Source organism: Hydra vulgaris, chromosome 15 (assembly GCF_038396675.1).
Source record: "Hydra vulgaris chromosome 15, alternate assembly HydraT2T_AEP".
Lineage (NCBI taxonomy): Eukaryota > Metazoa > Cnidaria > Hydrozoa > Anthoathecata > Hydridae > Hydra > Hydra vulgaris.
In genome coordinates, this window is record NC_088934.1 from 21934881 (window position 1) to 21952500 (window position 17620).

Sequence of the window (17620 nt, forward strand, 5' to 3'; positions counted from 1 at the left end):
ATATATATATATATATATATATATGTATAAAATAAATTGTTAAATTTGTTTTAAATTATTTAATCTTTTTATTACTTTAGATCAAAATATACTGGCTGACTAGACAACAGAACATTGTTTCATTTTTTTAAACAGCATTGTGCATTGTAGTCTGCATTCTTTGTTAAATTAAAAATAATCAATTTTATTAAATATTGTTTTATATTTGTGATCAAAATCTAACTTCATTTCATACTCAGTTTATATATACATATTTTTTTTTTGTCATACTAATTTGTAAATAAACTTATAAAAATATTTGGATTTCAATAAATCTTAAATTAAAATATAATATTTTTTTATTTTAAAAATTGTTATTCTGAAAATTTTTATAAATTGGTTTAAGTTTTATTGTTAAACTAATGAGTTAAATTGTAGAGGTATATATATATATATATATATATATATATATATATATATATATATATATATATATATATATATATATATATATATATATATATATATATTCTGTTGTTCATCATGTAGGTAATCTTAGACCATATCAAGATACTCCCCAACATATTGTCTGCTGTATATCTATGACCAACTTGCAGCAGTAAATTTTATAATGCAATAACACGACAATGATCTTTGCTTACCCAATTTAATATTTCATTTGCAAACTATAATTAGTGAAGTGAAACCGTTTGCTCTTGCATTTAAAAATATGGCTGAGGTAGAAGATGAAGAAATTAATTAAGCACTTTTAGTAGATTGCTCAGTCTCAATTGTAAAAATGTCTTTTCTTGAAGGGCAGGATAGACATCATTATAATCTGCCTAATGAAGTTGTATTGGTTGATGAAGATGGTGCTCCACCAATTTCCAGGAAAGCTTTTATTTATCCAAGAAATCATCCTCTAAAAATTATATTGAGTATGCCAACCAACTTAGATCCTATGATTTATTTACTATTTTTTCCAAGTAGCGATCCTTTTTTTTTACTTTACCTGCTGTTCTAACTGATTTTAAATATTTTCTATAACTAAAATTTTATTTAAAAAAAAGAGTAAAATGGTGTAGAGCAAGATTGCCACCCTTGCTAGCTGAGTGGTGTACTTAGCAGAGGTGTGACAGCAGGTGTGTAACTGGACAAAGATGTTACTGTTGTATATCTAGGTTCTGTTGTCTAGCCTTTCATAATTAATTAAAAAGTACATTCATTACAAAACTTGTGCTGTCTTCAACTTTAATTGTTTTCTAAGAAAGTTGACAAATGTTGTATTTTATTTGTTTGTTTGTTTTTTTTACTAAATATTTAACTATATATCATTTATATATTTTAAATAAATTTGTCTTAAAGATATATAAATTTAAGATTCTCTGTTTATATGGATTTGTTGAAAGGTTTTTTTGTAAACACAAGCTTAAATATATATTTTTTGAGATATATCTGTTTTTCTAATCTTTCCAGCCCGTCACCTATACAAAAACTAAGGAAACTTTTGAATAAAACTAATAATTTTAATGCAAAATTAAGACAAAGGAAAGGCAAAATATGCTCATTAGTAAAATATGACTTGAATGAATGCTGAAATTTATATATCAAACTTTTCCGTTGTTCGTCCACATTTAAAGTAATTGTTTTAAACAACTTGACCACGTTTTTATATAGTAAGTAATTTAAGAATTTGCAGCAAAAAAAGCTATAAGAAACTACAGAGATTAAAACAGCAATGCTTGAAGAAAGGAAACGAATACTATACCAAATAGAAAATTTAAATTAAATAAACTAAAAAAATTGAAAATTAAAAAAAAAAATTTCAAAAAAATAATATACCTAAATATTTTACTATTTTTGTTTCCTTTTTTTTAAGGGCGTTTGTTATTTTCCATGACTAAAATTGATACAAGTTGAGGAAAAAAAGCAGATAAGAATATAACGAAAATAAAAACATTTTTTTGATATACAATTTTTTTGTGACTTTTGTCAGTTAGTGTATTGAGAAAACACTTTATTATTTGCGCTAGAAACATGGACAATTTTGAAACTCATTTTTCAAATGTTTTTGCTTAACTTTACTGTTTTTATCAATGCACAAGAAAACAAGAAAACTAGTTGTAATTTATTTGTAAAATTTTTTTTTTTTTAAACAAGTATTTCATGTAAAAAAATAAAGTCATTAATATTAATATTCTAATATAAAATACTTGGTTGTTTTCACTACCCCCATTGAATTAGTCTGCACTTTTTTTGGATTCACCAAACTGTGCATTTAAACGTTGTAGTTTATTTTCTGATGAACTATTGTCATTGACGCTACTCCGAAAGCTTGTGGGCTATTGCTTTGTGATTCAATGAACTTGTTTTATAATATTATTATATAACAAAATTTTTAGGATTGTATTTAAAAATTTTGTTAAGTTTTTAAAAACATTTTTTCAGACAGAGCAATCATTATGTTCATTATCGTACTTCGTATTAATGTTGGAAATTGGACAATATAAAGGAAACAATTTCAAACAGGCATCAAATGTGTTTAATACATTTATAAAAAAAACCATGCAATTCTTTTATTAAAATCTTTCTGTCATTACAAAATTTATTATTCAAATAATATATTTTACAAATAAATAGCAAACAAATAAATTTGTTTTCTTATTTTCCTATTATATAAGTATTGAGAAAAAATGTCAATTATAGCAAAAACATTTTTAAAAGTGAAAAGACGTGAAAACGAATAAACGAAAGAAAAAACATTAAAAAAACTTCTCATAGTTCTAGCTTACATTGCAAATTTCTTAAATATGGCTGATAAAAATTCTTAAATATGGCTGATAAAAATTCTTAAATATGGCTGATAAAGATTGTGAATAAATTTTTAAAACTTTTAATTGTTGTTAAATTGTTATAAAATATAGTATGTTTTTTTTATCCACTTGAATCTAATTTGGTAGCTAAAAATAACAACCACCCTAAAATAACAACCACCCTAAAATAACAACCACCCTAAAAAAAGAAAAAGTTGTATGAAAGTTTAAGAAAAAAATTTTTTTTTTTAATTTTTTAAATTTATTTAATTTCATACTTCGTTACAACTTTGTTTCACTTTTTTTAGAATTTTTTTTTCTTTCTTAGCAGATAAGTTTGGCTTTTTGTCGCAAATTATTGAAACGCTTCAAAGGTTAAAAAATACAAACTGCCATGGTCAGTGTGTTTAAAAAAATTAGTTTAAAGATGGTTGAACAAGGCATGTGGTCGCACGCACTTCCCAGGAAGGCTTGCATATGGTTAATGTATGTCAACAGCTCTAAGGTAGGTCGATATATTCACTTACCATATTACTATTATTATTATTTTATTTCTGCTGCATTATTAAGTAAAATAAAGATAAGTAATACAACAGAACAAAGTTTCCAAGCTTATAGTAAAAAAAACACACACATACATACATGGAAACAAAGGCTTTGATGTTATAGGAGCCAAAAGATTTAGTTCAACTTTTATATATATGGACTTTGTTATGGTATATGCATAAAATGCTTAAGCAATGCAAAAGTAAACATTAAACTAGATCTCTAATCGAGCTAAGATTATTACTTTTTACCATTTTTTGTAACCTATTGAAAACAAGTAAAAAATAAAAGGGAGGTGTAAATCAGATCTATCATGACCCATTTTATGGGTCAAGACTTTCTAGTAATATAATAATAATCAGTAATTTTATAATAATTCAGTACTATAAACTTATTTGAAAAAACTCACCAACATGTGTTCTGCTAACCACCCTTCATCCCTAGCAATACAAGATGCAATTCGCAAAGCAAAACATTTTTTTCCAAGAAGAGAATTACCCCCATAACCAGATCCAAATGATATAATTTCATGGCGATCAGGAAAGTGAGTGATCAATGTTTTTTCAGGATTACAAGGCCAGTTGTAAGGATCAATGTCTGATGGAAGTGGTTTACCAACAGAATGTAAACATTTAACAAAATGTCCACCATTTAAATAGTCCAACACTTGCTGCCCCATACGAGTCATTATGTGCATAGAAATAGCAACATAAACAGAATCAGTAAGCTGAATCCCAACTTTAGAAAAAGGTGATCCAACTGGACCCATACTAAACGGAATGAGGTACATTGTTCTACCTAAAACAAAAAATATTTTTATAGAATATTTAATTTTAAATAACAAAAATTATAAAAGTAATTTGAAAAATTCATTCTTTATAAATAAGCATGTGGTTTCAAGTGAATAAAGTAATAAAAAAATATTTGTTGAGCCAATAATGAAACTATATTTCCTATATCCTCCTCGATATCTTAGAATTTTTAATTTTATTTTTAGTCTTTGTTATGGTTATATATGGTTTCCATGAGATGTCAACTGTGAAGGATAATTTGGAAAGAAGCAAATTAGAGAACTCTGTTAACAATAAATGTTGCCATTTATGATATAGGAATATCAACAACACTGTGATAATTATTAATAGTCAACATTTCGTGTGATAATTATTAAAAGTAAACAACTAAATAATATTTAATTGACTTAAGCGAATGCCCAACTGCCAAGACAAGTTGTGTTTATATTTTTAAAAAATTTTGAAAAAATTATTTGGACTCAATTTTTTTGATTAAAACTAAATAATAAATGCATTTCAATAAAATTAAAATTATTATTTTAGTCTTCATCTTTTCTTGGTTTTCAGAGTCTGTATTATAATTTTAGCCACAATCTGCAGACTTAATAATTTATTTCATGCGTGTTTAATTCATATTTGTTTCGGTACATGATGTCATCGAAAATTTTTTTTTTCATTGTGTCTTTTTTTTTAATGATATAAGTATATTTTCTCCTACAATCAGCAAATCAAATATTTGTATAAATTTTTACTAAATACCAAAAAATATTTGTGATACAATTAAAGATAAAGTGATATATTTCATTTTTAGATTTTATTAGTGCAACTTGTTTTTAACAATCATCAGGATGATTTTCAAATTATTGTATCTTTTATATAGTAGTTTAGATTTTTTTCAAATAGGCGCTATTTCTTTAACATATAATTTTTGTACAAGTATTATAGAACATTATAATAATAATATACATAATTTATAGCAAATGTTTAAACATTTGCAAGCAGGGCAACTAACGAAGCCCTGCTATAATAAATGTCAATTCATTTTGTTTTTAATTAAAAGTTTTGGAAAAAATAAGTCAACTTGATTTTTAAAGACGCTAACTGACACGGCAGATACAATGGAGTTTAAAAGGATGTTCCAGTCAGATACGATTACATAGAATTCTGCTACTGCTTGACTTTGAAGACGATGATGTTGGCCACGGAGGCTGTTGGCTGGTCCTTGCATGTTTAGTGCTGGACTAGTGAATTTGGTTTACAAAGCTCAACTTTGTTAATCCCGTGGTATAGTTTGAAAAACTGTATTAGGTCACCCCTACCCCTTCTATCCTTAAGCAATTGAATGTTTATTGTGGCTAGTCTTTGGTGATAACTTAAAGACTTGAGATGAGGTACAAGCTTAGTGGCTCTTTCTTACACTGATTCGAGAGCATCTGTGTCTCCGCAAAAATAGGGGTTCCAGGCGGCAGAGAAACTTGAGATGTGGTCATACACGAGGTCTTGCCACTTAAGTTGATCGTGGTCTCACTAAGGCTGTGGCAGTTACTGATGTGGTCAGTTATGGTAAACATTATGTGTGAGCCAGGCAAATTGCCAATAAATACAGTGTTGAGGCAGTTGTTAAACTTTCTTGTCAAAGAACATGGCTTTACACTTGTCTTCCTTAAAACTCATGCTCCATGTGTGGGTCCATTTAACTAGGCGATCGCTGTCCTCTTGGAGAAGTTGGTAGTCAGAGGTGTCTTTAATAACAGCTATTAGTTTTACATTGTCGGCAAAGAGTTTACAGCAGTGATGAGCAAGGCTTGGCATATCGTTGATGAAGATAACGTAGAGAAGAGTTCCTTTTATAGAGTCTTGCGGAACTCCACTGAGGACATCCAACCAATCAGAAATATGGTCACCATGTACAACTCTTTGACTGCTGCTGTTTAGGAACCAAGCTATCCAGCTACATGTACTTGTGTCGAAGCCATATGCCCATAGTTTGACAAGTAGAAGCAAATGACTAACCTTATCAAAGGCTTTCACAAAATCAAGAAGGATAATTACAATTTCAAGACGAAATTCAAGTGCATAAGATATAATGTCAAAAGTCTTAATTAGATTTGTCATGCACGATCTGCGAAGAACAAACCCGTGTTGCTTACTGTCAAGCAAATTTTGGTCTGTCATATGTTTGAGCATAGAGTCACGAACTAAGCATTCCATCACCTTGTATGGAACACAGGTTAGAGAGATTGAGCTGTAGTTAGCTGGCTTTGACTTGCAACCTTTTTTAAAAATTGGTGTGACATCGGCTTGCTTCCAGCTAGCAGGAATATCTCTTGTAATGAAAGACTTTGTGAAAACCAGAGAGAAAAGTAATGCTAACACTGAACGAGCTTCTGAAAGGATGAAAGGATGAAACCCATCAATACCTGGTGGTTTGAGTTTGCCCAGTTTGGAGAAACACAACTTGACAGCAGCTTGGAAGAAGTTTTCTTTATTTAAAGTGTGAATCGTATTGGTGCTTAGTTGGAGAACAGGAGCATCACCGGGAAGATCCTTGCTATATGCAGAGAAAAACTGTTTCTATAGCAAGTTGTATATCTCAGTTCCGTCGGATGTTAGCACGCCATTTCCATTCTCAAGAGCTCTAATATGGCTTTTGCAGTTTTTGACCTTGTTAACTAAGTCATAAAAATGTCTAAGGTTATCTTTGCACTTACTTATGATGTTACGTTTGTGTGTGCAAAGAGCTTTATAAACAAATCTTTTGACTTTTTGTGAGGCTTTGTTAAACTGCAGCTTTACTAGATGTTTTTGGTCTCAGGGTTATACTTCCTTTTTATAGAATACTATATTTAAGTTGAGTAATGTCCTCCAGTTTTGTGCTAAAGCTAAATTAAATTAAGATAAAATGTTAAGAAAGATTTTTATAAATGGGGGGGGGGGGATTTTCAATTTTTTTTGCGATTTATCCAGATTATCTGGGAAAGAAGGAGGAGGGAGGGGTTGATTCGGTTGATCCAGTAAAGAAGAAGGTAGGGGGGACAATTTTCAGATTTAAATCCAAACTTTTTTTAGAATATTAGTCTCTGTCTTTTTTTTTTACACCACACAAACTTAATAAGATTTTTTATCACTTTTAAACAGCCTTCCTAATTTACATTTTAATTTTCAAACAATTGCTGAGTTAAATATATAAATTTACAAACAAAAATTATTTTTAAAATTTTAAGGGGAAGGAGGGCAAGCATCATAAACATAAAGCATCAAAATATAAAGAACATATTCTTACACTCTTGATGCAGTTATTTATACCAATTGCTTTTTTTCATGAAGCTGCAGTTCCTGGATTGATAAGATGATATATGAGAACCTGATGAATTGATGAGATGGTATATGAGAACCTGATGTGTTTTTTTTTTCAGTATAAAATGCCGACCGCTTACTATCAATTAACACAATAATTTTAATATTCAAGAAAGTGATTTAAATTGCCAAATCATTGTAATGGGCTTTTATAGAATGTTGTGTATTTGGTATTTCTCAATTTATGTTGTATTTTTAAAGTGTGTCATATTAAAACCTGTTTCTTAACATTCTAAGTTAAAAAACTGCTGGAATTGACAAATGCAAGTTTTGCAATGAACAGTTTCAACATTAAAAATTCAATTTTGAAAATCGACAAAACGTGTTATGCTACACCATTTTTCTATTTTCATCCAAACCATTGCAATTTTGTCAATTTCAACTTCAAGTAGATAAAAGGTATAAAAATTTTACAAAATCAAATTTATATAAAATATTCTTACATATTTTTTTATAAATAAATTTTTATAAATTATAAATAAATAAATTTATATAAAATATTTTTTTATATAAAAATCTTGATAAAGATTTATACTTTACAATTTTTAATTTACTTTTTATACTTTACAATTGTTAAAAACACAATTTTTGGGGGGGATTTAGTAAAAAGTTATACAAATGAACATGATTTACTGATTGTGGCAAAAAAAAGTAATAGGATATCTTAAAAAAAAAAAATCTATGATGACATCATATACCGGAGCTGTTATGAATTAAACACTCATGAAATAACAATACAGTTAAAAAACGCTGATTCAATATTATTAAAAACTTTCTCAGATTTTTTTTCTCAGACTTTTACCATATGAAGCAAGCTTATAGAGAAGTCCAGCATGCCATACTTTATCAAAAGCCCTAGATATGTCAAGAGTAATAGCTATTGACATATCTAGGGCTGTATATAGCTCTATCTAATGCAAAATATGTTTATGTTAAATACACTTAACAAGTCAGCTGTAGAATGTAAGGATTGAAATTTGTATTGATTTTCAGAAAGTAAGCTGTTAGACTGAAGATAGCTTACTGAAGTAAGCTGTTAGACTTGAGATATTAGAGGTTTGTTAATTAAAGACTCAAAGACATAGCTAATAACAGAGAGAAGACTGATTGGACAATAGTTCAGGGTCAGAGTATTTTTCCAGAGTTTTTTAAAAATTGAAACCACAGATGTCATTCTCCAGCAGGCAGGAAAAAAAGATTCAGTAAAGAACTTATTAAACAGTTTAGACAGAATTGAAGAGAGTTCGGGAAAACACTTTTCTAGGAACAAAATGACACTTTTAGTTGACAAGAATGTTGTATGGGCCACAAGCTGTAGAAGAGTTTAAGAGAGAAACAACTTTAGTAGAGAAACAACAGAAGTGATTTGGATGTCTAAAAATGAAAAAACCTTATTCTCTTGGGAGAGAAAAAACAGGGAAGTGTAGTCATTAGATTCAAGAGAAAAAATAGAGGAAAAAATTTTTTCAAATAGTTTACCCTTATCCTTGGGAGAGGTAATAAGATCGGATCCATGCATTAGAGATGAAATGTTAGACTTTGTTAATGACACTACTAAAGATTTTGAAAAGTCTTTACAACCTAACTTATGAGATAAAACAAAAGATTTAGTAAACTGAGAATAATAGACAACAGACTGCATTTTTTTGCACTGGATTCTTGCAATAATAAAAAAAAACATTTGTTCTCAAGAAAGTTGTTCTTTAGAAAGTAAAAATATTATGAATTATTATTATATTATGAAGAAATATTATGATTAGAAATAGTAGCTGCACGAAAAGGTAAAAAAAGGAGTAAAAAACCTCTGTAGTGCAAGTAAGGTAAAAAAACATTGTGCAGAGTAAGGCTTGACTTAATAGAAACAAGACAAGAAGGAATAAAAGCTTACATGCAGGAGGAAACATAGAAGATGTGATTATCAGTGTAGAAACAAAAGACATCAGCCTAAGGAGCATTACAAAGAAAAACACAAAAGGAATCCTATTCAGCTTTAGTAACAATATTAGTAGTAGTAATTAGTATAATGATAGGGTGAATCTGAAGAAGAGGTATGAAATAAAACATTTTAATGAAATCATTGCATTATCTAAACCACCCAAAGGAATACAAGGAAAATTTGAACAAAGCTAAGGTCAAAAACAAGACAAAAAAATGAAGAGGAATTCTTTGAGGATGACACCTTTTTTATTATAAAAAATACTAATTTGCTTTTTCTGTTTTCAATTTGAGTAAAAAAATAATTATCAATTACAGTGATACCTGAAAATTTGTTAATGAATTAAAATATTTTTTTTTTCTAGCAAGACTTTTTTCTATGTTTGTCAAGTTCATGTCAACAATCTTAATATAATTGCTAGAGTTTCAATTAGTTACTAGGCTTTTCTGAATTTGAAAAAGCGCTTTCTCAAAATAGGTCATTGGAAAAAGATCTCTCAAGCGAGTTAAAACTTTTTCCCTTTTTGGAATTTTATTATTATTGAAGGTAAAGAGTATTGTTTGTATATATATTTTTATATGTTTATATAAGGTTAAAAATATATATTTTGTGTTTATATTTGCTACATATGTTTATATTATGTTGTTTCTACGTTTTCAAAGTGCTGTGACTTGGTAAACGTGTAGAGCAAGATTTGCCAACTTTGCCAGCCAAGTGATGTACTTATAGCAGAGGGTTTCAGCTGTTGATGGAATACATAAATATATATTGGACTTTAAACATTATTACCAAAGACAGTATAATGAAAACATGATGGGGGACTACATTTGGGGGCTACTTCAAGAGAGTGATTCACTGTATAATCGTAAATCTAAACATTTCTGAACCTTGTTGAGTGGTTTCCAACTGTGTTTGTCTATTCCTTGTGCAATTTTTGTTTTTACCTGATCATAAGAATAAAAATACTTTTTTTAGGAAAAAAAAAATACAACCACAGTACTAAAGTACTAAGTAACATGACTATAAACTAAAAAACATGACACCACATGTTTGATTTTTGAAAAAAGCAAACAACTTAAAACTTTGATTTTTTTTCGTTTTGTATTTTTTCTCTACAAACATGTCTATAATGGCTTATTTAACCACTTGTAGTATACAGATAATTATTATTAGAATTATTATAAAACAATTAAAAAAAAAAAAAACTTTAAAATTATTAATTAAATTATAAATTGCCAAGACTTAATAAAACAATGAAAGATTTTGAAGGATACGATAGATGCTTTTGTTTTTTTGTCTTTTTTTAATTTATTTTTTCAAGTTGTAATATCACAATAACTTAGAAACCAATGACAATATATATATATATATATATATATATATATATATATATATATATATATATATATATATATATATATATATAAATTAGGGTGGTGCTAAAAACAACTTTTTTATATTTTATATAATAAAATATTACTGGATCTAAAAGATTTTTAAACAAAAATTATTCTTAGGGGTGCCTTAAACATTAAACAGGTCCTAACAATATATATAAAAAAAGGTTTTTAAAAGTAAAAAAAAAAGATTTTCAAAAGTATATCATGTTGGGTCTCAAATGAAGCAAAATTAAATAAAAATTTCAAAAACAATCATTATTTTATATGTAAAAAATTTTCTATTTACTAAAATAATAATTTATTTATAAGACAATTCATATTTTTGAAATTTTATATTATTTCTGAATTTTTTTATTTTAATTTTGATAATATTAGGGACCTGTTTAATGTTTAATGGTCTTTTGGCACCCATAAAAATATTTTTATTCAAAAAATATTTAAATCCAGTATTATTTTATTATATAGAACACATTTATGGGGTGTCAGCAAACATTTTCAAAAAAAAGTTGTTTTTAGCCCCACCCTAATACATACATACATAGAAACAGAGAAACGAGGTCAGCAAATTTTTGCCAACCTCAAACACTTTAAGCTTGGCAGTTAGGTGTATATATATATATATATTAATATATATAAATATATATATATAAATATATATATATATATATATATATATATTTATATATATTTATATATATTTATATATATTTACATATATTTATATATATTTATATATATTTATATACATATATATACATATATATACAGTGTCCTAAAAAAAAAAAAGGGACAGCATGACTTTTTTGTTAAAAGTCATAAAAATCAATGTTGTATCACTTATTTTAAAATTTTTTTTCTTAATTATAAAATTAGAACAAATAATGAACAAATAATATACTACTTAATAAAAAAACAAATAATTGATTAAACTTTTGAAATTCAACTAAACTGCAGAATTGTTAGGAAACTAACATAAATGAAAAAATTGTATACATTTTTTATAATAAAGTAAAGTTCATTGTACCATAAAATTTTTTTAAATTTTTAGTTTTTGATGTTAGATACTTAATATATATACACTATTTTAATATTTAAAATGAAAAGAAATTGAAAAAAAAGGAGGCGGGCCCTCAAATTAACAACAGGTAAAAAAGGATATCTTTAACATTAAATTTTATATTTCCCATTAAAGTTTTCCTCATTATAAAGTGTTACATGTGATTTTATATTGTTTTTTTGCAAAGTAAATTTGTTTTTAACTTTTCAAAATGACAATTTGACTCAAAAAAATTTATATTATTTTATTTGAATTAATTTTTTTAGCAATTTTATATAATTAGAAAATATAATTAAATGGCAACAATGGCAAAGTTAGATCCTTTTGATTCTTCTACTACAAAAATTCAACCATTAAATAGGTATAAGACATTCATACTTATAGTATTTTAGTATTTAGTTTGAACTATATCATTTGTTTATCAGTTAAAATTTATTTTTACCAATTTAGGAAAAAACACGTTTCAGACTTTGATAAAGGTAGAATAATTCAAATGCACAATGCAGATTGGTCTTTGCGTAAAATTTCCAAACAAGTTGGATGTGGTAAATCTACAGTTCAAAGAGTTGTGTCCAGATTTATTTCTCGAAATTCAATTAGCAGAGAGTCAGGGTCAGGAAGAAAGCGAAAAACGACAGAAAGAGAAGATCGATTGATTGTTAGGGAAGTGATGAAGAATCGTAGGATATCAGTGAGTCAGATAAAGCAAAATTTAAACCTTAAACACTTATGTAATAATACAATTGTAACAAGAATAAAGAAAGGTGAAGAGTTTACTTCTGGGTGGCAAACAAAAAAGCCTTTTATAAACGAGAAAAATCGTGTTAGGAGATTAAAATGGTGCAGAGATCATTTAAGCTGGAGTTCAGATCAATGAAAACGTGTCATATGGGGAAATGAATCACCTTTAGTGCGATTCATATACACGATTACCTACAATATGGTAATCGAGAAAGAATCTGGAAAAAAAAAGGTGAACCATATAATCCAGAGTGCACACGTGCCACAGTAAAACATGACAAAAAAATCATGGTTTGGGGTGCATTTGCTGCTCATGGAGTGGGAAATCTGTACAGAGTTGAAGGAATTATGGATCAACATAAGTATGATTATATTTTAGTTCACCAATTAAAACCTAGTATAACACATCTATTTCCAGATGGAAACTATATATTTCAGCAAGACAATGACCCAAAGCATACAGCAAAAAAAAAAAAAAAGATATATACAAAAGGCTGGTATACCTACCTTTGAGTGGCTGGCACAATCACCTGATTTTAATCCAATTGAGAACCTGTGGTCTATATTAGATTCTAAACTAAAAGACAGAAAACCTTGTAATGAAGATGAATTATTTTTGACACTTTTAAAAGGTTGGAATTCACTGGAAGTTAGCTTGTTAACAAAACTAGTTGAAAGCATGTCCCACAGATGCCAAGCGGTTATTGATGCAAAAGGTTATGCGACCAAGTATTAAAAATGAACATTATACTTAAAACTGATTGAATTTCTATTTAGTTGTATCAAGGGAAAATGTAATTGCATTAAGCATTCTATATAGATGTAAAAAATTAGAAAACATACTCAATTTTACCATTCTTTTTAAAAAAAGTTGAATTTTCATATTTTAGTTGATTTTTACTAATTCCATAGTTTTGTTAAAAAAAAAGTCAATAAAACAGTCTAACTGTTTTATTGACTTTTTATTTATTTTTAATGGCAAATATTGTGTAATAAAAGTTATTAATTGACATATTTTAAATAAAATTAAAAAACATTAGAGAAAAAATAAATTTGTTTTGCTTTTTTTAAAAAAATCATGCTGTCCCATTTTTTATTGAGGACACTATATATACATATACATATATATATTTATATACATATATATATATATATATATATATATATATATATATATATATATATATATATATATATATATATATATATATATATATATATATATATATATATATATAAACACACACACATATATGAATGCAGTATTAGATAAACACTTATGATATCAAAAGTGCAAAAGAATGACATTATGGTTTTTATGTATGGTATGTTTGTAAAGTATGGTTCGGACATTTATATTATAAACATTCCAAATAATTCAAAAAAATGTAAAAACCTTTCATGCAACCAGAAAACATTTTTTCTAGTTTCGCATCAGTTTCACTAATATCTGCCCAATAGCCAAGTTGTCCTGGAACTCCATCTTTGATGTTTGGTATGGCAGAACTTTTATCAATGGTACAAACAAGTGTCTTTGATTCTACTCGGGCAACATCTGCAGGGTTTGTATTGATTGCATAGCTGATAAAAACAAGTACACTGAATCATATAAAGTGCTATGTTAATCATTTCAACTTAAACATAAATTTTAATTTAAACCAGTGTTAAATATTAAACCACAGTATTGCAGAAATGCAACAAATTATGTCCAAGTTACTAATACTTGTAAAACAGCTGAGCAAGAGAAATTTCGCTGCATTACATTTTGCTGACTTTTCTATTTTACTTGATCTTCTAATGCTTTTTAAAGTATGCAAATACGTTCATCTATATGCAAATAATACTATTTTTATTTTTTTAAACATTGATTTTAAATCTCATTTATTGTTATAACTTGTATGTTTATAGCTAATAATGTTATTAAATTTTTATGTAGAAATGCTACTTTATATATTCTTGTCATCTTTTTATATTATCAATATGTTATATGTATAGAGTGTGAATTTAGTTATTAAATAAAAATATTTTTATTTATATTATCAATATGTTATATGTATAGAGTGTGAATTTAGTTATTAAATAAAAATATTTTTTTTTATATTATCAATATGTTATATGTATAGAGTGTGAATTTAGTTATTAAATAAAAATATTTTTTTTTATATTATCAATATGTTATATGTATAGAGTGTGAATTTAGTTATTAAATAAAAATATTTTTATTTATATTATCAATATGTTATATGTATAGAGTGTGAATTTAGTTATTAAATAAAAATATTTTTTTTTATATTATCAATATGTTATATGTATAGAGTGTGAATTTAGTTATTAAATAAAAATATTTTTTTTTATATTATCAATATGTTATATGTATAGAGTGTGAATTTAGTTATTAAATAAAAATATTTTTTTTTATATTATCAATATGTTATATGTATAGAGTGTGAATTTAGTTATTAAATAAAAATATTTTTATTTATATTATCAATATGTTATATGTATAGAGTGTGAATTTAGTTATTAAATAAAAATATTTTTTTTTATATTATCAATATGTTATATGTATAGAGTGTGAATTTAGTTATTAAATAAAAATATTTTTTTTTATATTATCAATATGTTATATGTATAGAGTGTGAATTTAGTTATTAAATAAAAATATTTTTTTTTATATTATCAATATGTTATATGTATAGAGTGTGAATTTAGTTATTAAATAAAAATATTTTTTTTTATATTATCAATATGTTATATGTATAGAGTGTGAATTTAGTTATTAAATAAAAATATTTTTATTTATATTATCAATATGTTATATGTATAGAGTGTGAATTTAGTTATTAAATAAAAATATTTTTTTTTATATTATCAATATGTTATATGTATAGAGTGTGAATTTAGTTATTAAATAAAAATATTTTTTTTTATATTATCAATATGTTATATGTATAGAGTGTGAATTTAGTTATTAAATAAAAATATTTTTATTTATATTATCAATATGTTATATGTATAGAGTGTGAATTTAGTTATTAAATAAAAATATTTTTATTTATATTATCAATATGTTATATGTATAGAGTGTGAATTTAGTTATTAAATAAAAATATTTTTTTTTATATTATCAATATGTTATATGTATAGAGTGTGAATTTAGTTATTAAATAAAAATATTTTTTTTTATATTATCAATATGTTATATGTATAGAGTGTGAATTTAGTTATTAAATAAAAATATTTTTTTTTATATTATCAATATGTTATATGTATAGAGTGTGAATTTAGTTATTAAATAAAAATATTTTTTTTTATATTATCAATATGTTATATGTATAGAGTGTGAATTTAGTTATTAAATAAAAATATTTTTTTTTATATTATCAATATGTTATATGTATAGAGTGTGAATTTAGTTATTAAATAAAAATATTTTTTTTTATATTATCAATATGTTATATGTATAGAGTGTGAATTTAGTTATTAAATAAAAATATTTTTATTTATATTATCAATATGTTATATGTATAGAGTGTGAATTTAGTTATTAAATAAAAATATTTTTATTTATATTATCAATATGTTATATGTATAGAGTGTGAATTTAGTTATTAAATAAAAATATTTTTTTTTATATTATCAATATGTTATATGTATAGAGTGTGAATTTAGTTATTAAATAAAAATATTTTTTTTTATATTATCAATATGTTATATGTATAGAGTGTGAATTTAGTTATTAAATAAAAATATTTTTATTTATATTATCAATATGTTATATGTATAGAGTGTGAATTTAGTTATTAAATAAAAATATTTTTATTTATATTATCAATATGTTATATGTATAGAGTGTGAATTTAGTTATTAAATAAAAATATTTTTTTTTATATTATCAATATGTTATATGTATAGAGTGTGAATTTAGTTATTAAATAAAAATATTTTTATTTATATTATCAATATGTTATATGTATAGAGTGTGAATTTAGTTATTAAATAAAAATATTTTTTTTTATATTATCAATATGTTATATGTATAGAGTGTGAATTTAGTTATTAAATAAAAATATTTTTTTTTATATTATCAATATGTTATATGTATAGAGTGTGAATTTAGTTATTAAATAAAAATATTTTTTTTTATATTATCAATATGTTATATGTATAGAGTGTGAATTTAGTTATTAAATAAAAATATTTTTTTTTATATTATCAATATGTTATATGTATAGAGTGTGAATTTAGTTATTAAATAAAAATATTTTTTTTTATATTATCAATATGTTATATGTATAGAGTGTGAATTTAGTTATTAAATAAAAATATTTTTTTTTATATTATCAATATGTTATATGTATAGAGTGTGAATTTAGTTATTAAATAAAAATATTTTTTTTTATATTATCAATATGTTATATGTATAGAGTGTGAATTTAGTTATTAAATAAAAATATTTTTTTTTATATTATCAATATGTTATATGTATAGAGTGTGAATTTAGTTATTAAATAAAAATATTTTTTTTTATATTATCAATATGTTATATGTATAGAGTGTGAATTTAGTTATTAAATAAAAATATTTTTTTTTATATTATCAATATGTTATATGTATAGAGTGTGAATTTAGTTATTAAATAAAAATATTTTTTTTTATATTATCAATATGTTATATGTATAGAGTGTGAATTTAGTTATTAAATAAAAATATTTTTTTTTATATTATCAATATGTTATATGTATAGAGTGTGAATTTAGTTATTAAATAAAAATATTTTTTTTTATATTATCAATATGTTATATGTATAGAGTGTGAATTTAGTTATTAAATAAAAATATTTTTATTTATATTATCAATATGTTATATGTATAGAGTGTGAATTTAGTTATTAAATAAAAATATTTTTTTTTATATTATCAATATGTTATATGTATAGAGTGTGAATTTAGTTATTAAATAAAAATATTTTTTTTTATATTATCAATATGTTATATGTA

General features: G+C 24.7%; 1 protein-coding gene across 1 annotated transcript in view; it reads right to left on the reverse strand.

The window, feature by feature from the left end:
* Positions 1 to 17620, reverse strand: part of LOC136072023 (phosphoenolpyruvate carboxykinase, cytosolic [GTP]-like) — a 38998-nt gene that overhangs the window by 14126 nt on the left and 7252 nt on the right. Inside the window, exons 3-4 of the mRNA XM_065819926.1 lie at positions 14017 to 14201; positions 3748 to 4136 (exon numbers count right to left, since the gene is read on the reverse strand). Coding sequence (XP_065675998.1) covers positions 3748 to 4136; positions 14017 to 14201 — 574 coding nt within the window. The remainder of the gene's footprint in view (positions 1 to 3747; positions 4137 to 14016; positions 14202 to 17620) is intronic.